This window comes from Rana temporaria, chromosome 4, assembly GCF_905171775.1.
Source record: "Rana temporaria chromosome 4, aRanTem1.1, whole genome shotgun sequence".
In the NCBI taxonomy this organism is placed as follows: domain Eukaryota; kingdom Metazoa; phylum Chordata; class Amphibia; order Anura; family Ranidae; genus Rana; species Rana temporaria.
The window spans coordinates 175,320,863-175,342,162 of record NC_053492.1 but is presented as its reverse complement, the minus strand read 5'-3'; the positions used below and the strand labels follow the sequence as shown (position 1 = coordinate 175,342,162).

The 21,300-nt window shown below is 42.8% G+C and overlaps 1 protein-coding gene across 1 annotated transcript in view; it reads right to left on the bottom strand.

The window, feature by feature from the left end:
* The window catches only part of NAALADL2 (N-acetylated alpha-linked acidic dipeptidase like 2), a 1,143,792-nt gene that overhangs the window by 245,232 nt on the left and 877,260 nt on the right, over window positions 1-21,300 (bottom strand). Inside the window, exon 10 of the mRNA XM_040349390.1 lies at window positions 12,252-12,392. Coding sequence (XP_040205324.1) covers window positions 12,252-12,392 — 141 coding nt within the window. The remainder of the gene's footprint in view (window positions 1-12,251; window positions 12,393-21,300) is intronic.

Genomic DNA, 21,300 nt, shown 5'->3' with positions numbered 1-21,300 from the left:
TGTCCGTCGGACATGTCCGCTGGTTAGTACGTCTAACCAGCGGACCGAAATCCCGCGCATGCGTCGAATTGATTTGACGCATGCGTGGAAGCATTGCACTTCCGTGTTTGAGAACGTCGGTGTCTTCTACGTCACCGCGTTCTCTGTCCGCGGGGATTTTGGTCTGATGGTGTGTACACACATCAGACCAAAAGCTCCCAGGAGACATGTCCGATGAAAACGGTCCGCGGACCGTTTTCATCGAACATGTCTCCTCGTGTGTACAAGGCCTAAGAGGGAAGTTTCAGGAAAAAAAGTTTCCACAGCCCCCTGCATATAATATGCAGGCACAGTTTACCCTCTATTTTCAGGGTAAAAAAGTGAGTGTTATATGCCAATAAATACAGTAATCAAATTCCCTTTTAACCATTTGCTGATGCTTTTTTAAAACTATTGTAATAAAATTACCAGTTTTACATTGTGTTGTGAAATCAATCACTTTTTAACCTGAAAAATCCCAGTTATTAGGTATTGTCTGTTACTAAAAGCTTAACATAGAAACCAATTTTGACTGGAGTTTTCAACACAAAAAAAAAAAAAAAACAGTTTGCGCTAGTCTCAAACCAGTATCAATTTGCCTATCCACCAGCATAAGAAAAAAATACCTTTTAGTTAAGCTCTACGCAAGTGCATTCATTCCTTTTAATTATAGACTAGGTGGTAACTACTATGATCTGGAACACAAACTGTTGAACAGCTGCTAAGTGACAGGAAAAATGTTCATTCGACCAAAAGCTTGTCTTAAACACTGCACTCTTAATCAGTGAGCATCTGCTTTATTTTCTCTTTCACGGAAACCTCAGCATTATATTTAATTTAAGGTAATTTTTTTCTCAAGCAGGTGCAGCAGTGTATTCAAATTAAAAACCTCCCTATTAACATAAGGCTTGCAAATACAGACATTTCAATTAACAATGTGGTATTGCAAAAATAACAATTGTTCTAGCGGCTAGTAAATTCTTTACACAACACTTGTAAGAATCTTTAATAGGAAAAATAGCAACAGAGAAGTCAAGGAATTTTTTTTTTAAAAAGGTGACACTCTCCTAGTGTTTATCGGTGGAATGTTTACCCTCCGAGCACACAGTCAATAGGTTGTTAAGGAGCCTTGTCCTGGAAGCCAGACACCGCGTCCTTAACAACAGATGAGTCATCAGCTGTCAGCGGGCTTCCCCGCTGACAGCTGAATAAAAAAACATTGCCGAATTTGCTGGCAATAGAATTTTTTTAAATGGGTGGGGCCCCTTAATCCTTACCAGGCCCTTTTTGGCCACACTCCCTCTACTTCCAGTTCCTCCTTTTCCAACTCTACCCCACTATGCAAGATTCTCCATCAGCAGCCTCCACAAATAGCTGGTTTCAGAGGTTCCCATTATGGCTCTTCTATCTGAAAAGAGGGTCAGTATGGGGTCTTGCTGATTAGGGGCAAGCACAGGCTGCAACCTTGCTCAGGTTCTTCCTACCCCACCCTGTCATTTCCAGTTCTAGAACTGAGCAGGCAAGTTTCTCTTCCCCAGCTGCTGGAACATATGTAGAAGTACATCCCCAGCTACCCTCAAGCCCTCTTGGCAAACTGCTAGCATTACAGCTCCTGCCTTTCCAGCTAGTATATTCATCCCCTTTTGGAAATTGGCAGCTTATGCTGTACTGCAGGTAGGTTCCTGGCCACAATTTCAGTGCCTGTAAGACTATCCCTGCCCTCCACTATCATGGAAAGGAAAGGAAAGAAAAGGAAAAGAAGGAAAGTTTTCACATTGCTAGACCATGAAATAAGCAGGAGGATACAATTTACCACATATATGAGGTCCAGCAAGTGTGGGCAAGTACATTTTATATTGCTTATGGGTAACTCTGCTGGCAGTCAAGAAGGATGCAGAATGAGGCACACAATCTGAACTGGTTTTGCTGCCTTTATGTCCTACAGCTCATCATGGTGACCTGCTGCCTAACCTATGGTAGAGAATGTTCATATACCTGCCTTACCTGGCACACATTTTCAACCTGGTAGTGTAATGTTTCCCTAACAGGTACCCTGGCTTATAGGATCTTCTGAGGCAAGCCAAAAAATTGAATGCAGTCATACACAGACAGTTTCACACAGACTTTCAAAGATGAAGGGAAGCCACTCACCATCTAAAAGCCTTAATGTTGGTTTAATTAACTCTCCATTGTACAGACTGTCCTGCCTGGAATGTACAGCCTGTAACATGTTTCACTCAAATCAGATATTACTCGATGGATAGTTTAATAAACTGACATGGAGGCTTTTAAATGGTGAGCAGCTTCCCTTTCTCATTGAAAGTCTATGGCCCCGTACACACGTCCGAGAAACTCGACGGGCAAAACACATCATTTTGCTCGTCGAGTTCCTTGTGAAGCCGCCGAGGATCTCGGCAAGCCTAGTTTCCTCATTGACTAACGAGGAAATAGAGAACATGTTCTCTATTTGGCTCGACGAGTTCCTCGTCAGTTTCCTCGGCCAAAAGTGTACACACGGTTGGGTTTCTCGGCAGAATACGGCTCCGATCGAGTTTCTGGCTGAATTCTGCAGAGAAACTCGGTCGTGTGTACGGGGCCTATGTGTGGAGCTTATAGAGTGGCCAGCAACCTCTAAGAGCTTTTCCCCATGTTAGAGGATCAGTACCAGAAGATTATATCTTGTCTCCTACTCCCATGCAGTGTTTGGCAGTGTAAGATTCAGTAGCAATTCATCGCCCACAAACAACCTGATATGTGGCATGCCCAACTGGTCGAAATCTACCTTGGCCATGCTTCTTCAGCTGCACATGAATCAGTAGGCCAAACATCAGTACATGTATGAGTATGGCATGAGGACAGGCTGGGGTTATTTTTCCCATGTAAAAGAATGGTGAGCTGTGACAATGCAGAATAAAAGAACCCTAGGCTTTGAGGCATCAAAGAGAGGAACCATTACTGGTTGGCAACTCCCCGAATCTATGTTGGAGAAGTAAAGTCACAGAACTCTCCCTGTCCTTGAAGAGGGAGCAAAATATGAAACAACCTGGGTGACATGCTGTGGAGGAACCTGTTGACATCCTTTCTAGAGTATATAATCTTATAGGCAACTTGGCTTGGAGCCTCTTTTCAGTGAAAGGAGGAGCATCCGTGAGGTATCACTTATGTGAGGCTAAAAAAGATATATATATATATCATGATGCAGATTAGTTAGACAGGTGTGAATGTAATGCTCGGGGCTTTAGGCTGCCATACAAACAGAAATAAAGGTCTAAAGGCCTAAGGCAGGACTAATGTAGGCCTCTTCGAAAGGAGGAACTGTAATACATAATATGATAGTTAGTGAGAATTATTTTGGATATTTAACACAGAGTCAAACACAGAAGGTATAATCTGTGTATGCAGTGTGGTAGTGTGAGACCCTGCCACTGTGAATTGTAGGAGAAAGTGACACAGGGTTTGCACATATGCAGAGTGTGGGTCTCCAGAATGTCAGTTTTGAGTGGAGAAAGTTTTTTTCTATCTTTCTCCTGGTTTCGTAATTCCTGAATCGGGCCCTGAACTCAGAGACTGTGAAGTGCTTTGGGAGGGAAGGAATCTCGAACTCAGTGTTAGTGTCTTGCCAGTAACCAGCAGTCTGAGTGTGTAGGTGTTTACAGCCTTAACCGGCTCTGGAACAGCTGCTTCAGTTATACTGTGGCAGGCTGGCCCCCCCTGAGCAAACCGTCGTACCTGTACGTCGGCTCTTTAAGACGTGTGCCCGAAGCGTGTCCCCGGAGGTGATTGGGCACCCATGATTGCTCATTTCAGAACAAAAATGTGGATGTGTGTGTGTGTAAACACACAGGGCCATATCCTCAAAAGGGATACGCCGGCGGAAGCCGTCGTATCCCTGGTTCTAACTTTGGAACTGATCCACAGAATCAGTTTTCCAAAGTTAGGCAGAAGATCCGACATCTGTAAGACACTTACACTGCCGGATCTTAGGATGCAGTACCGCATCCGCCGCTGGGGGCATTTCGAGTCGAAATGCCGCTTCTGGTATGCAAATTAGCACTTACGGCGATCCACAAAGCTTTTCAGCTTTTCGTTTTTTCGCCGTAAGTTTTAGTTTGCAAGTGTAAAATTAGGGCTGCTTTTATAAAGTGTAAAGTTAGTAACACCATGTAAAAGCACATTCAAGCGACGGCATTTGGTATGCATTCCTGAGGGAGAACTCCACGGCAATTTGTAAAATCAAAACCGGCATGGGTTCCCCCCCAGGAGCATACCAGGCCCTTAGGTCTGGTATGGGTTGTAAGGAGACCCCCCCTACGCCGAAAAATCGACGTAGGGGGTCCCCCTACAATCCATACCAGACCCGTATCCAAGGCACGCTACCCGGCCGGCCAGGAATGGGAGTGGGGACGAGCGAGCGCCCCCCCCTCCTGAGCCGTACCAGGCCGCATGCCCTCAACATGGGGGGGTTGGGTGCTCTGGGGCAGGGGGGCGCACTGCGGCCCCCCCACCTCAGAGCACCCTGTCCCCATGTTGATGAGGACAGGACCTCTTCCCGACAACCCTGGCCGTTGGTTGTCGGGGTCTGCGGGCGGGGGGCTTATCGGAATCTGGGAGTCCCCTCAAATAAGGGGGCCCCCAGATACCGGCCCCCCACCCTAAGTGAATGGATATGGGGTACATCGTACCCCTACCCATTCACCTGGAGGCAAAGTGATAGTTATTAAACACACAACACAAGGGTTTTTAAAATCATTTATTAGTCTGCTCTGGAGGCCCCCCCTGTCTTCTTTAGCTCTAATACCAGGGGGGGCTTCTTCTTCCGCTCTCCGGGGGTCTTCTCCGCTCTCCGAGGGGGGCTTCTTCTTCCGCTCTCCGGGGGGGGGGTCTTCTTCTTCCGCTCTCCGGGGGGGGGGGTCTTCTCCGCTCTCCGGGGGTCTTCTTCTATCTTCGCCGCTCTCCGCTGTTGACTCGGCGCACCCCGGTTCTTCTCCAGCTGTCCGGTGCCTTCTTCTTCAGCGCTGGCTGCCTGCTATCTTCGTGTGTTAGCTCAATTACTAGCAGGCAGCCAGCGTGGTCTTCTGTGACGTCATCTTCTTCTCTTCTCTTCTTCTCCCTTCTTCCGATGTTGACCCGACGCCTCTTCTCGCTGCAATGATGGAAGCACGCCTTGCATCCCATTTATATAGGCCTCACCGTCCCATCATGCTCCGGTAGGTACCCACGTGGGTAGGCACCCACCACGTGGGTACCTACCGGAGCATGATGGGACGGTGAGGCCTATATAAATGGGATGCAAGGCGCGCTTCCATCATTGCAGCGAGAAGAGGCGTCGGGTCAACATCGGAAGAAGGGAGAAGAAGAGAAGAGAAGAAGATGACGTCACAGAAGACCGCGCTGGCTGCCTGCTAGTAATTGAGCTAACACACGAAGATAGCAGGCAGCCAGCGCTGAAGAAGAAGGCACCGGACAGCTGGAGAAGAACCGGAGTGCGCCGAGTCAACAGCCGAGAGCGGCGAAGATAGAAGAAGACCCCCGGAGAGCGGAGAAGACCCCCCCCCGGAGAGCGGAAGAAGAAGCCCCCCCCGGAGAGCGGAGAAGACCCCCGGAGAGCGGAGAAGACCCCCGGAGAGCAGAAGAAGAAGCCCCCCCTGGTATTAAAGCTAAAGAAGACAGGGGGGGGCCTCCGGAGCAGACTAATAAATGATTTTAAAAACCCTTGTGTTGTGTGTTTAATAACTATCACTTTGCCTCTAGGTGAATGGGTAGGGGTACGATGTACCCCATATCCATTCACTTAGGGTGGGGGGCCGGTATCTGGGGGCCCCCTTATTTGAGGGGACTCCCAGATTCCGATAAGCCCCCCGCCCGCAGACCCCGACAACCAACGGCCAGGGTTGTCGGGAAGAGGTCCTGTCCTCATCAACATGGGGACAGGGTGCTCTGAGGTGGGGGGGGCCGCAGTGCGCCCCCCTGCCCCAGAGCACCCAACCCCCCCATGTTGAGGGCATGCGGCCTGGTACGGCTCAGGAGGGGGGGGGCGCTCGCTCGTCCCCACTCCCATTCCTGGCCGGCCGGGTAGCGTGCCTTGGATACGGGTCTGGTATGGATTGTAGGGGGACCCCCTACGTCGATTTTTCGGCATAGGGGGGTCTCCTTACAACCCATACCAGACCTAAGGGCCTTGTATGCTCCTGGGGGGGAACCCATGTCGTTTTTTTATTTGAAAATTGGCATGGAGTTCTCCCTCTCAGGAATGCATGCCGAGCGACGCTGTCAAATTTTTTTAATTTTTTTTTTTTCCCGACGCAACTTTTTTTACCCGGCGCGATCCACAAAACTTGGCGTAACGTAACTTCGCACATGCGCAGTACGGCCGGCGCGGGAGCACGCCTCATTTAAATGGGACTCGCCCCATTTGAATAGGAACGCCTTGCGCCGGCCGGATTTAAGTTACACAGCCTGAAATTTCTAGGTAAGTGCTTTGTGGATCGGGCACTTAGGTAGAAATTTTAAGGCAGTGTAACTTAAATGGGATTTTTTAAGTTGCGCCAGGTTTTTGTGGATATGCCCCACACATCCCAGTTCTCTCAGGGGCGAGGAGACTGATCGTGTGTTCATACAATGTATGAACACCGATCTCTCTCTTCCCCTAGTCAGTCCCACCCTCCTACAGTTAGAACACACAATAGGGAACACAGTTAACCTCTTGATTACCCCCTAGTGTTAACCCCTTCCCTGCCCATGTAATTTATACAGTATTCAGTGCATTTTTAAAGCAAATGTAAATGATAATGGTCTCAAAATTGTCTCAAAAGTGTCCGATTTGTCCGCCGCAATATCGCAGTCCCAATAAAAATCACAGATCGCCTCCATTACTAGTAAAAAAAAAAATAATAAAAAATGGCATAAATCTATTCCCTAGTTTTTCCATCTATTTGCCCTGGTTTCCGTGTGGGACCCTTCCACCATGATTGAAACTGGAGCATGATTTGACCATGTAATATTGTGTATGGTAGATACACTGAGGTTTTGTAGTAAAAATTTATCGGCTAAAAAGAGATATATTCTCGAGTATGTGCGGTGTACTTTCGAGAAGTAAGAGAAATCCCTTTTATGTCGAGTGTTGGCATCCCCACACAGTGTCGGAGGTTTTTAACCACTTCAGTCCCGGAAGTTTTGGCTGCTCAATGACCAGAACATTTTTTGCGATTCGGCACTCCGTCGCTTTAATTAACAAGTGTTCGTCGTGCTTTGTTGTACCCAAACAAAATTGATGTCCTTTTTTCCCCACAAACAGAGCTTTTTTTTTGGTGGTATTTTATCACCTCTGTGGTTTTGTGTTTTGCGATATAAACAAAAAAAAGGGTGACTTTTTGATGTAAAAAATAGCCCCAATTTTTTTTTAACCACTTAACCGCCTAACGCTGATATACGTCGGCAGAATGGCACGGCTGGGCACAATCACGTAAGGGTATGTCCCCTTTAGTGCCCAGCCGTGGGTCACGCGCGGTCCGAAGCTCCGTGACCACTGAGGGACCCGTGGACCCGATCGCCGCCGGTGTCCCACGATTGGTCACAGGAGCTGAAGAACGGGGAGAGGTGTGTGTAAACACACCTTCCCCGTTCTTCACAGTGGCAATGTCAGTGATCATCTGTTCCCTGATATAGGGAAAGACGATCAATGACATCACTCGTACAGCCCCGCCCCTACAGTTAGAAACACATATGAGGTCACACTTAACCCCTACAGCGCCCCCTAGTGGTTAACTCCCAAACTGCAATTGTCATTTTCACAGAAATCAATGCATTTTTATAGAACTTTTCGCTGTGAAAATGACAATGGTCCCAAAAATTGTCCGATGTGTCCGCCATAATGTCGCAGTCACGAAAGAAATCGCTGATCGCCGCCATTAGTAGTAAAACAAAAAATTATTAATAAAATGCCATAATACTATCCCCTATTTTGTAAACGCTATAAATTTTGTGCAAACCAACCGTTAAACGCTTATTGCGATTTTTTTTTTACCAAAAATAGGTAGAAGAATACGTATTGGTCTAAACTGAGGAAACTTTTTTTTTTATATATATCTTTTTTGGGGATATTTATTATAGCAAAAAGTAAAAAATATTGAATTTTTTCAAAATTGTCGCTCTATTTTTGTCTATAGCGCAAAAAAAAAAAGCCGCAGAGGTGATCAAATACCACCAAAAGAAAGCTCTATTTGTGGGAAAAAAAGGACGCCAATTTTGTTTAGGAGCCACGTCGCACGACTGCGCAATTGTCAGTTAAAGTGACGCAGTGCTGAATCGCAAAAAGGGGCAAGGTCCTTTAGCTGCATAATGGTCCGGGTCTTAAGTGGTTAAAAAAAGCAATTTTTTTCACAGTTTAGGGTGATATGTATTCTTATACATACTGTATTTTTGGTAATAAAAAAAAATCACAAAAAGCGTATATTGATTGATTTGCACAAAAGTTATAGCGTCTACAAAATAGGGAACAGATTTATGGTATTTTTATTATTATTTTTTTACTAGTAATGGCGGCGATCTACGATTTTTATTGGGACTGAGATATTGCGGCAGACAAATCAGACACTTTTGACTCATTTTTGGGACCAGTGTCATTATGTACACAGCGATCATTGCTAAAAAAATGCACTAATTAATGTATAAATGACACTGGCAGGGAAGAGGTTAACTGTTAACTGTTAATTGTGTTTCCTATTGTGTGTTATAACTGTAGGGGGGGGGGACTGACTAGGGGTAGAGAGAGATCGGTGTTCATACATTGTATGAACACACAATAAGTCTCCTAACCCCTGAGAGAACCTGGGATTTGTAGGTTTATACACACACATCCCCATTCTCGTTCTGTAACGAGCAGTCATCGCGACTGCTGGGGACACGCTTTGGGCGCACGCACCACCAGAGGTGTCTTAAAGAGCCAATGTACAGCTACGACGACTGGCGCAGGGGGGCCAGCCTGCCACAGTATACTGTAACTGCAGCGGCTGGTCCAGAAGCAGTTAATCATGCTTTGGAAGTGGTCTCTCTGCCCCCTCTATGACTGAGGCAGTAATTATTGTATTATTGAAACCTAGTAAAGACACAAGCAGTCCGGTCGCATATCCCCCAATTCCCTTACTCACATCAGATATTAGGCTTCTGGCAAAGGCTTTGGCTATTGGATTATCAAAATACATTGCTAAATTAGTTCATCTTAGTTCATAGTTCATCTAGACCAGGGATATGCAATTAGCGGACCTCCAGCTGTTGCCAAACTACAAGTCCCATGAGGCATAGCGAGACTCTGACAGCATCAAGCATGACACCCAGACGCAGAGGCATGATGGGAATTGTAGTTTGGTAACATCTGGAGGTCCGCTAATTGCATATCCCTGATCTAGGCGCTAAAATACATATGAATGTTTTAAGCTTTAAAAAAGTTTGGCAGAGAGAAATGGATTTGTTGGATATGATGTTTATGCCCCTGTGCATGGTCATATTTTGATTATTTTAAGTATATTATTCTATGTTACTTATTGAGTCTGAGAGGTGCTATGTTTGTTTTTTATAGATTTTGTTTAGTTTAATTTGATTTGATTTATGTAATTCAATGTATACTATAGGGGCTGCCTTTCAGGTTGCCACTACAATGATTTATATTTGTTATTGTATTTAAAAAATGTTTAATAAAAAAATTACTTGATCTAGAAAAACATTTTTTTTATGAGAGACTGTGAACCAACCAGGATGAAAAATCAAAAGTCGGATCCTGGCAAAATTGTAGGTCCTCAGCCACTATGAGTTATCCCTCTTAACACTTTGCTGTCTTTTGAGTGAGCTTTTAAAAAAAAGGAACAGGTTGCCGATACAGGTAGTATAAGCCTAAACAACCACAAGCGCTTGGGGTAAATAACCACAAGATAGTGCTAGTGTGCAACTACACTTAAAGCGTTTTTTAACCCAAAAAAATTATAAATGGATCCTGTTCCCTTAAAGCAGGGGTCTCCAAACTATAGCCCTCCAGTTGTTTAGGAACTACAATTCCCATCATGCCTAGGCATATCTGTAAATGTCAGAGTTTTACAATGCCTCATAATCTGTCAGCACCATTACATTCTTTGATCCTTTTAGAATGGGCGGTTGAGCAAAACAACATTAGGCTACCATATCTGCTTGAGGCTGTGCCGCCATCCCTTGTTGTTTTAGTGGCCCTTCATGAAAGTGTGACAAGTGGCATGTACTTTTTAGATGGATATTTTAGATGTATGTTTTAACCTTGTTTTAACCTTGTTTGTGACCATTAAATTCTACACTATGAGTACTTCTCTTGTTGCTGGTGGTTCCTTCATGGTGTGTGTGTGCTGATCTGAGATATACACCTTTGGAGAGAGCAAGGTCTGGCAGTTTGTAATCGTGGCTGACCAGAACTGAGACATATATACTTAGAGAGATTCTACGGAGATGACAAAGCGCTGATTTCTGTTCTATTTTATAGACAGCATTATCTTTTGGTGAGTGTGCATTCTTCATATAAGGAGGAGGCAGTTCTTTAAATGATGAAGGTCTTATTAATAACATTGTTGTGTGGAGAGCTGCAATCATTATATTTTTGTTTGGGTATATGGTGTATTTATGCCTATTGCATGTAGCTGTTTATTTCTTTTGTTAGTGCTGACTTATTTTTAGACCCTGCACATTATAGGTAAGTACTTTGAGAGTTTACATGAGTGTTAAAAGTACAGTCGAATCTTCTTAAGCTGCAGTCAGAAGGAATGTATGTATAGGAAAACAAGCACAAAGGAGTATGAAAACACAGTGAGGAGGTAATGCATAAAAAAAATATATAAAGTAAGCCTTGGAATTCATAGCAGATGTTTGCTTGCTGAAATTGCACAGGTCTGACTTTTGGGTTACCTTCGAGTGACCTGTAGGGACATTTTAGCTTAATGGGGGTGTGTCGCAGCACATTCATGATACAAATGGAACAGCCTAAAAACAGGAACACTTTGGCTACTCAGGTAGTTACAAGAAAAAAATTTAACTGAGTGTGCTACTCATGCCTGAATCAAGCACCCCGCGAGTGAACAAAGGGCAAAAGAAAATCAACTTGTAAAACATAAAAGAGAGATATTGCATTTTAAGTATAAAATAACTGTCTAAAAATATTTACAGTATCCACAGGGACTGGATTGGTGAAACTGTTGCATATGGGTGAAGGTCCACAGATACCATAGTCTGAGAAAATACTTGTAAAGAGCATTGTACTAGCCAGAGGCCAGGGGTAAAGTCAATTCCTCTTAGACATTTGAGCATCATATGCTGACTAAACAAAACTATCTATAACCAGTAACAAACTGCTAATGTTCAATACATATAACATAGATAAAGATCCCAAATTGTTCTAAAAGATAGAAAGAAAAAGATCAGATCTCACCCACCCAGAGGGAAGAAGGTTGGCATCTAGCAGATTGTAGGAGTTTGGGATTCTGTTTCAGCCATTATTGCAAAAGGATGGCCATCCACTGAGCAATGTGATCCGGCCAGCAAGATAGCTAGAGCAGAGAGATGTCTAGTTTGTTGTACAGAACATTGAAGTTCCTATGTGATCATTCCATCTTCCAATTTAACAGTTGGTAAACCGTTGTCTATATTTAATGTTATTAAAGCACAGTAGATATAGGAGATACCTAAAGGCCCATTTAAAAAATGAGGTTTTCTGATTTTGGGTCTGGATATACTTGTAGTTTGAAACCATAAAAGCCCACTTCAAGGTCAATTTAAGTTTGCCCATCCCCTACTGTAAGTCTCAGAAGGGAAACAGGTGTGACCTTAATGGGAGGAGTTCATGGGAGGAGAAACGAGTTTAAGGTTCACCAGAAACAAAATACAAGGCAAGATTGTCCAAGGCATTAGACAGGGAGCTGTCCAGTATCTCTGGTGGCACAGGGAGAAGAGCTACAGTTACAAGTTAAGTATGACTTTCTCCTGCCATGTCCAGGCCACCCATACATGAGATACACCTTTAAAAAGGTGACAGTGGTTAGATACAAAAACATTGCAAAGCATACTTGTTAGTGAATTCAGTATTGTACACTGTATTTCTGCACACATAATGGGCGCATAGAAAATACAGTGAAATAATGTGAGGATAAAAAAAGGATGGGCACACGTGCTTCAGTAATTAGTCCAAATAATTCAGCTACAACCATCATGTTTATATTTTAGGGTACCTTGTTCTTTCTATCTTCAAAAAGAAACTGAACAGTAGGGATTCCAAGTTGGTTGATGAAGAAATCAGCATCTCCTTGTGTCTGTATAGAGCTGATGTTGAACTTCTGACAAATGTCCTTCTCAGTACAGCCGATTTGCACCTGAATGTAAAATACATGGTGTTAATACTTTTTCCATTGGATAGAACATGTTTATATTGAAAATTGATATGCCAAACAGAAATACAAGTCAGATGTATCTATTTACTACCTATTAGGCAGTATTACCCATTGTCACCAAGGCAGAAAGCAATCTGAAATACAAAAATGTACAGCTGTCACAAGGACATTAGTATCTTTTGTAATGGAAACACCTATTCATGTGACAACTGTCTAAGAGGGGAACTCCCCCACTTTCTTTCACTTTTTGTTGCATCCATGAAAACTATAAAGTGGCATTCTTTTTTATATTCATAAAATTGCTAAGTTGTTGAAATAAAAGGCAATTTGACATTCAAATATGCCTTGCTATAGTTGAAAGCTTCCATTGTGTTGTGTATTTCTTCTCTTGTGAATGATGCAGCAATAAAGTATTTCTACATTTTAAAAAAAACAAGCTATTTTTTGTCTTTGTTGAACTAGTTTCTTCAAGTATAAAAGGAGTTAGTTACTGGATTATCATATGCACGGTGAGTGGCTTCTGTGAGTGTCAGATTTGCATACTACATCCCCTAGTCACCCAAGCCCCTGTTTTGCCACATCTGGGAGACCATGTATTGGGTTTGTCCAGACAGCGAGATATCTGGACAGGTGTGGGGTTTTATGTACCGTAGCTCTTTTTCATTTCTCTCCACACTCTGCTATGGTCCTGTAATATAGCATTATGTCTGAGTTGTGATGGTAAGTAGGGGTGAGCCAAATGTACTTAGGTTCAGTTTGCAGGACATTTGCTAAAATGCTTCAATGTTTGAATGGCAGTCCAAACCCAAATGAAATCACTGGGAACCAAACCTTAAAATAATTTCTGGTAACTTGCCAGGCTATTAGGTTAGGGTTTGTCAAACAAAGGGCATAGGGAGTTAGAGGCTGCCCTGGGACATATATCAATGTAAAGGCTTGAAAACTGGCTTTGAAAGAAGGCAGATAATAATTACAAGATTTAGCTTCAATAGACTTCAGTAGACTTCAGTGGGGTTTGTGCGCTATATTTGGGGGTTTGTATATTTCCTCCTGGATTTTGCTAGTATCCAGGAAACAAAACTGTGCTTGGTTTACTCATCCCTAGAGATAAGCAGCAGCCACTGTAGTGTAATTGAGCTGTAAGGTTTCAGGGGGGAACCACTGTAGACTTGCTGGGGTATTTAGAGAACACAGATATCAAGTAGTGTGACAAAATAACCACTTCAGCCCCGGCTGTTCATTGACCGGGCTATTTTTTGCGATACAGCACTTTGTCGCTTTAACTGACAATTGCACGATTGTGCAATGTTGTACCCAAACAAAATTGACGTCCTTTTTTTCTCACAAATAGAGCTTTCTTTTGGTGGTATTTGATCACCTCTGCAGTTTTTATTTTTTGCGCTATAAACAAAAAAAGAGCGACAATTTGAAAAAAAAAACCACAATGGGGGTCATTTACTAAAGGCAAATCCACTTTGCATTACAAGTGCAAACTACAAGTGCAAAGTGTATTTGCCTTTCGTAAACAACCCCCAATATCTTTTACTTTTTGAAATAGTAAATATCCCAAAAAAAAAAAAAATACTAATAATTTTCCTCAGTTTAGGGCCAATATGTATTCTTCTACATATTTTTTGGTAAAAGAAAAAAATTGCAATAAGCGTATATTGATTAGTTTGCACAAAAGTTATAGGGCCAGATTCACAGTGGAGATACGACGGCGTATCTGCTGATACGCCGTCGTATCTCTGTTTCTATCTATGCGACTGATTCATAGAATCAGTTACGCATAGATAGCCAGAAGATCCGACAGGTGTAATTGTTTTACACTGTCGGATCTTAGGATGCAATACCGCGGCCGCCGCTGGGGGGAGTTTGTGTCGTAAACCAGCGTTGGGTATGCAAATTAGGAGTTACGGCAATTCACGACGGATTTTCGCGTTCGCTACGTCGCCGCTAGTCTAGTTTCCCGTCGCAAAGTTAGTCGTCGTTTTAGGTGCCCTAACTTTAGTCAGCAAGCGTATTGCTGTCTAAAGTATGGCCGTCGTTCCCACGTCGAAATTTAAAAATCAACGTCGTTTGCGTAAGCCGTCCGGGAATACAGAATTACTCTACGCGCGTCGCCGTTCGAAAAAATGACGTCACTGCGCGCAATGCACGACGGGAGTTCGGAAACGGAGCATGCGCGGTAGGTCCGGCGCGGGAGCGCGCCTAATTTAAATGGCACACGCCCATTTAAATTGGCCCGCCTTGCGTAGGTTTTCATCGCAAGTGCTTGGTGAATCAGGCACTTGCGATGAAAAATTGCGGCGGTGTAACGTATCTACGATACGTTACGCCGCCGCTCTTCTATGTGAATCTGGCCCATAGTGTCTACAAACTATGGGAAAGATTTATGGCATTTATATGGCGTTTTTTTTCAAGGACAGAGGGGGTTGACCACCTAGAGATTTTTGCAGGCAGGCTGTGCAGGGCAAACAAATATGCAATGAGAAAGGGGCAGCTTTGTAAAATCTGAACAGTATTTTTCAATGTCCCGGGGGAAAGCAAGGGCTTTTTTTGGAAAAGATGCACAAAGGTGAACTAACTTTTATAATTAAAGGCATTCTCATTATCAATTGTTACTATGGTGATTTAATGCAGAGGGTGGTGTTTTGCATAACCAACTTTATGCATATAAATTCTACAGATCAGGCCTTAACATATCCTACTTACGTAGCAGGGAAAGAGTTAGGAAGTCAGCTAATTTGCATCCATGTTGATTAACCTCATGCCGATTGACCCACATACATTTACTGTGGGGTGGCGACTCCTCTGCGCAAAATCACATACAGGTATGTGATCTTGCACTTTCAGATGTGCGGCGTGCAAGTCCGCTGCTGGTGACCCGCGCCCACTGTGATTGGACACAGAGGGAGCCAATCGTATGCATATTTTTTAGCACTGATCACTGTATTGGTGTCACTGGTCCACAAAAGTGTCACTTTAAGTCCCATTTGTCCGCTGCGATATCGCAGTCCTGCTATAAGTTGCTGCCATTACTAATAAAATAAATAAATAAAAATTCCATAAAAATATCCTATAGTTTGTAGACGCTATAACTTTTGCACAAACCAATCAATTTACGCTTATTGGAATTTCTTTACCAAAAATATGCAGCAGAATATATATTGGCCTAAATTGATGAATAAATTAGATTTTCAATTTTTTTTATTGCATTTATTTTATAGCAAAAAACTGCAGAGGTGATCAAATATCATAAAAATGGCTCTATTGGTGGAAAAAAAGCACATCATATTTATTTCCTTGCATGTCCCCCTCAGGCCTCGTACACACGACAGAGTTTCTCGGCAGAATTCACCGAGAAACTCGGTCAAAACCCGGATTCTGCCGAGAAACTCTGTCGTCTGTACAGTTTTGGCTCGATGGAGCCGCCGAGGAACTCGACGAGAAAATAGAGAACATGTTCTCTATTTTCTCGTTGTCCGCGTTGTTCTATGGGAGAAGGCGGCCCGCCGAGCTCCTCGGCGGCTTCATCCCAAAACTCGACGAGGAACTCGACGTGCCAAGCACGTCGAGTTCCTCTGTCATGTGTACGGGGCCTCAGATCTACAGCGACTGCACTTCCAAGTGCACTTTCAGTGCAATTTTAAGTGCACTTTGCACTTGTAGTTTGCACTTGTAGTGCAAAGTGGATTTGCCTTTCGTAAATAACCCCCATTGTATTGAGTATAAAGGTGAGCATAATATACAGTTTCCCTACCCACTTTCCCTACACTATAAAGAGATGGGAGATCATCCTAGGGTGTGTTGTAGAAGGGATGCTTTAAAGGTATTTTTATGGTTTTTCATGGTTTATATGTGCAGGAAATGTCCAGGATCAAGTCTGATTCTAGACAGTGGAAAATCAATGCTATGAAAGCGGTGGAAATAGCTGAACTAGCATTTATTAATGGAAAATTATACGACTTGAGATGATCCCCTTTTTTCAGCTTAAAAATATTATGAGGATAGGAAAAACACAGGACAAACTCAAAACATGATAGTGTCAGCGTATACAGTGCCCTCCCATATTGATACTATACTCTCTGCTTTTGGACAGCTGCTTACTGATACCTCTTATATTTCCCAAGTCATATTTTACAGAGCTTTATGACTTAAAAGTTACATTTGACCAGGTTGCTCTTTCTGGCTGTGTGCAGCATACTTCACTGCCTAGCTTAGTTGATGTAGATAATAATTATGCTGAATGCTCCCAAAAATCCTAAGAAGTTGCAAAAGCTGTGGCAGACTCCCCTAATAATTTAAACATCGGGAACGGATGGCCCTCCTACTGATTTTTTATAAAAGATATGGGGACTACCTTCTTCCAGCACTCCTTACTACTTTTGATGCAGATAAATCTCGAGTGTCTTTATCTTCCTAAATGCGGGAATAATAATTTAAATGTATAATTTTGTCAGACTCTTATTGGCCAGTTTCATTGCTATACTCAAATCTGAAGCTGCTAGCTAGAGTATTTTCTCCTTGTTTGTCCTCTGTAAGCCCTAGTTCACACTATAAGCCGCATGCAAATCTCACAGGAACCGCACCGCATGCCTGTGCATATCAAATACGATTCAGGGTGGTGCGATTTAAGCCCATTATTTTTGAATGGGCTCAAATTCCACCACATTGCACCTAAGACATTAAGGCACATTTTTTTGAAATGGCACTTCAACCGAATTACATGCCCGTTTGGTACCATGCAATCATATCCCTGAAGTCTGAGAGCTAAGGTCTTGGATATTGAAACATATATTTCCTGCATGAGTAAGATGTCAGCATGCTGCTTAATGGCTTCTTTCTTAAGAGTTGCTCTTTTCTGGGGGCTGTTCAGGATGTCAGCATGCTGCTAAAGGGCTTCTTTCTGAAGAGTTGCTCTTTTCTGGGGGCTGTTCAGGACATTAGCATTTAGGGATACAATTTTTAATGGTATAGTTCATACGATGGAGTTAGGTGCCAGAGAACGAAAAGCTGATGAAAAGTTGTAAGAAAGGACTCTGAGTAAGCTACTGGTAAAGTGTATTCTGGGATGAGCCAAAAAAGAGCTGGGAATATAGGGCTGGTAAAGGGTAGGAAGGGTGAAATAAAAAAGAAGATCAATGAGCAAAATGGATTCAAGTGCAGTAACTACTGATGAAAAACATAAGGGGAGGAGGAATTTTCCAACAACGTTCGAGGGCCACGAGGCTGGTGGAGCAAGATTTTTTAATAGGGACTATTTCCACCCAGCATGTCAACCAGATGTGGTGGAAAGGGCTGGTAGTGTCCCTCATGCATCCCGAAGGGACCATTCTGTAACCATTTGAGAAGGAAGTTGTGCAGTTGGCATAAGGGTTTCCTCCTGGATGATGTGGCAGGATCGGAGCAGTTGCAGACCGCCTGAGAGAGTCCGTACCAGCATGGCTTTTTCCCATTGTGAATAATTAGCAACTTGTTGGGGAAACCCCATTTGTAATGTAGATGGTGGATAATTGCTGCCAGTTATCCATAGTCATTTTGGAGAGATATATATAAAGGGCCACCTTTTCCCTGGTATTGAAGAAATGTATGCAAGCTAACACATCTCTCGGCTTGGATTCAAGGAGATTTGGAGGTTCTGGGAGCCTGTGAACTCTATCTTATTCCAGATCCTTAGTAGTAGCATGCATTAGGGATTGCAAAAAGGGGACCGATTTGGATTGCTGAATTTATTTTGGCATGTTAGGGAACTTTATAATGTTTCTGCAAATCCTGCCTTCCAGTTCCACCACTTTAAGTCTGATTAGTTGCAGTTCGTCCTCGTCCATTGAAGAGGGCAGGCATTTTGGCTTCAACATGCTGAATTCTCTGGTATTGCTGTTGTACAACATTAGCCAATGAAGATGCAATAACAGATAGGTAGAATAGAGTCTGACGTAAGGAAATTAGCATAATCTTCATGGATTGTTCAGATATGGGTTAATCTGAGGCAGCAAAGGTATCTATGGCTGAAGGCTGTTGCTGGCTAGGTAGAGGGAGTGGGCTATGGGCTTGAGCTGAATCTGTTTTCTCTTCTAGGTTTGGACTTTACTGGGCTAGCGGTGGAGGATGAGCAATGTGGGGAGAACTCACCAGGATTTACTTTCGAAGAGGAAGCATCCGCCTGAGGTGTACTACAGCTGCCAGCATAGGAGGAGAGAGGCAGCACTGCCTGCCTGTGAAAGCCGTCGGCGCCATCTTGCCGATGCATGCTCCAGCTGGAGGGAAGAAGCATGTGAGCTTCTGCGGGTGCTTCAGGTTCTTCCACTACTTGGACATATCGCCTGGAGGAAGGTAGATGACTGCCAATGCTGGGTGAGGAAAAATCGCCCATTTTACGTCGCTTGGTAGCTGCTAATTACCAGGTGGAGTGCGAAGCAGGGAAATCATGATGCCATCCGTGATACCAGAAAGCCACATCCCCAAACACATTTTTAATTATTTTCTACTTACTGCAATTTACTCCCACTATTGACTAAGATTAAGCTAAAAAAAAACAGTTGGTATAAGCTTCCACTCACAGAAGTTGGCAGAAACTCTTCCCTATGCATTTCATCCAATAGGAGCCCTGAGGAAATCCAGAAATATTTAAGCACACTAACATCAAGCACAGACAGTTTCAAGTGGCAACATCTACTGTAAGTTCAGCCAGTTTGTATTACACTTTTATTTTCAGAAATGTAATATTATGATAAATGATACTGCACATCTGAAGTTTACTGTTGTACTTTATTGTTTTTGAGAGAATGTGGGCACGATCCAGCTTAAGATCTCCGAATGATCTAGTATCCTTTTATCCAATTATCTGGAGTTACAAATGCGTATTGACCTATGTGAGGTCCCCTATTTTTGTAAGTTCCATTTACATTCCTTGGTGATGGTGGAGTCTTCCCTTCAGTAAAAGCACTAAGACTCTGCTTGTGGTATAATCTATCTTTAAGTTTGTATTGATCTCTTACGTGCTGGGGTTAGTAGATTTGCTGAGTGGGGTAAATGGGTAAATTTCCTCACTCTTGGGTGTGGACACTGCTGAAAGTGTAAAGCCTCATACACACGACCGGTTTTCTCAGCAAAAACCAGCAAGAAAACTGCTTCTTGCCGAGATTACCGTGCGTGTGTACGAGGCTTTCAAGTTTCTTGTCAGGAAATCTGGCCAGAATCTCGACAAGAAAAAAAGAGAACCTGCTCTCTTTTTTCTTGTCAAGATTCTTGTCGGCCTGTTTCCCGACGAGAAAACCGAGAGTGTGTATACTTACCTGTCACCGTGGAAACCCGTGCATGGTCGAAATGACTTTGACGCATGCGCGGTAGCTTCCACGGCATAGGTAGGATGAAGCAAGATGGCGGCGATGGCATCGAATATGACAAGCGCATGATGTCACCGCGTTCTTTCCTTTCAAGAGAACCACGGTTCTTTTGAAACAAAAGTCTGTACACTCTGGCAGCAAGAGTTTTTAGCCAAGAATCTCGGCAGGGAAAACAACGTTTTTTTCCTGACGAGATTCTTGCCAGTGTGTACAGGGCCTAAGGCACAAATTCAGTCTGGGTGCTCTCACTCCTTGTACTGCAATTTGTCAAATAAATTATATTATTTGGCTTCTCAGATGCAACCTATCGTGGTACGTGGAACAAAAAATCCCACTAACCCAATAGTAACCCTTTTTTCACAGGAACAGAAGGACTATATACCCTGCCAATAAATAATCATGTAAACAGCTGCAGTCAATAGGCTCCAATCAACAATGCTTCTCAGTAGCTCATTATTAGCTGTGCAAAAATGTGATATTTGTCAACATCAATCATTCTTTCACAAGTAGTTCTATAATGAAGTTCATTCTGCACTCCTTTACTTGCAAGTCTAAAACCACAAGTGTAGCAGTGCCCTGGATTTATATTAACTGACAATACTCATTATAACAATGAAACTGGACAGTGAACTAATTAGAAAATGCAACAATATTTTTCAGTTCCAAGATCAAACAGAACAAAGAAATTAAAATTGATATGTCATACTTAATTTATAGTGACAGACAGTACAACCTGACCTCATCAGATTATTAGTTACACTTGCAGTTTCTGTTTTTCAGCACAATAGCCTTTAGCATACACCCATGACATATAAACTAATTAGTGCTGAGGGGGGTTTCAGTGTGCCATACTTAGAAAGCAGTTGTTTACTGTACAATCAACTGACATGTAAAAATGTCCTAATTATAATACAGACTGAAGAATAGTGAGACTGAAAAGTCCAATAGTTACTTGCAATAGTTGATTCTAGAGGAAATGACACATGATGGTGCAGATATGCAATTAAACATTTAGTATAATGTCATTTGTACATCCAGTCTCAAAATGAAACCATAGTATTTAATGCTATAATACCTTCAAAGGGTTTTTACTAGTGTAAATTAAAAATAGCTTTCAGTCATAACATCACATTTTTTTAAGCAGTCATAACTAGTTTAAGAGCTGAAATTAAAATAAGGTGATGTTTATATCTCTGAATGCATAAATACAACTACACTCACTTTTTGCTTACTTTTGTTTCATTAAAGCAACATTTTTTCTCATAAACATTTTCAAACCTGTATAGATAGCAGGCACTCTTGCAGAGTCTTTTTCAAGCCTTCAATGACCCCTGACTCTCAAGGTTCTCTGGCATGCAACTATCAACTTAGCTTTCTAAAGGTAAACCTATAGCTCTAGTGGTATATAGCTTCACAATATGGACCTAATTTACTAAAACAAGTGAACAAGAGCAGGAATAAATTACTATAGTGTGCCACCCTTGTAGAATGTATGGATCTATGCTTGCAGACCCTTTTTTTGAAAGGTGCAGTTCTAACAT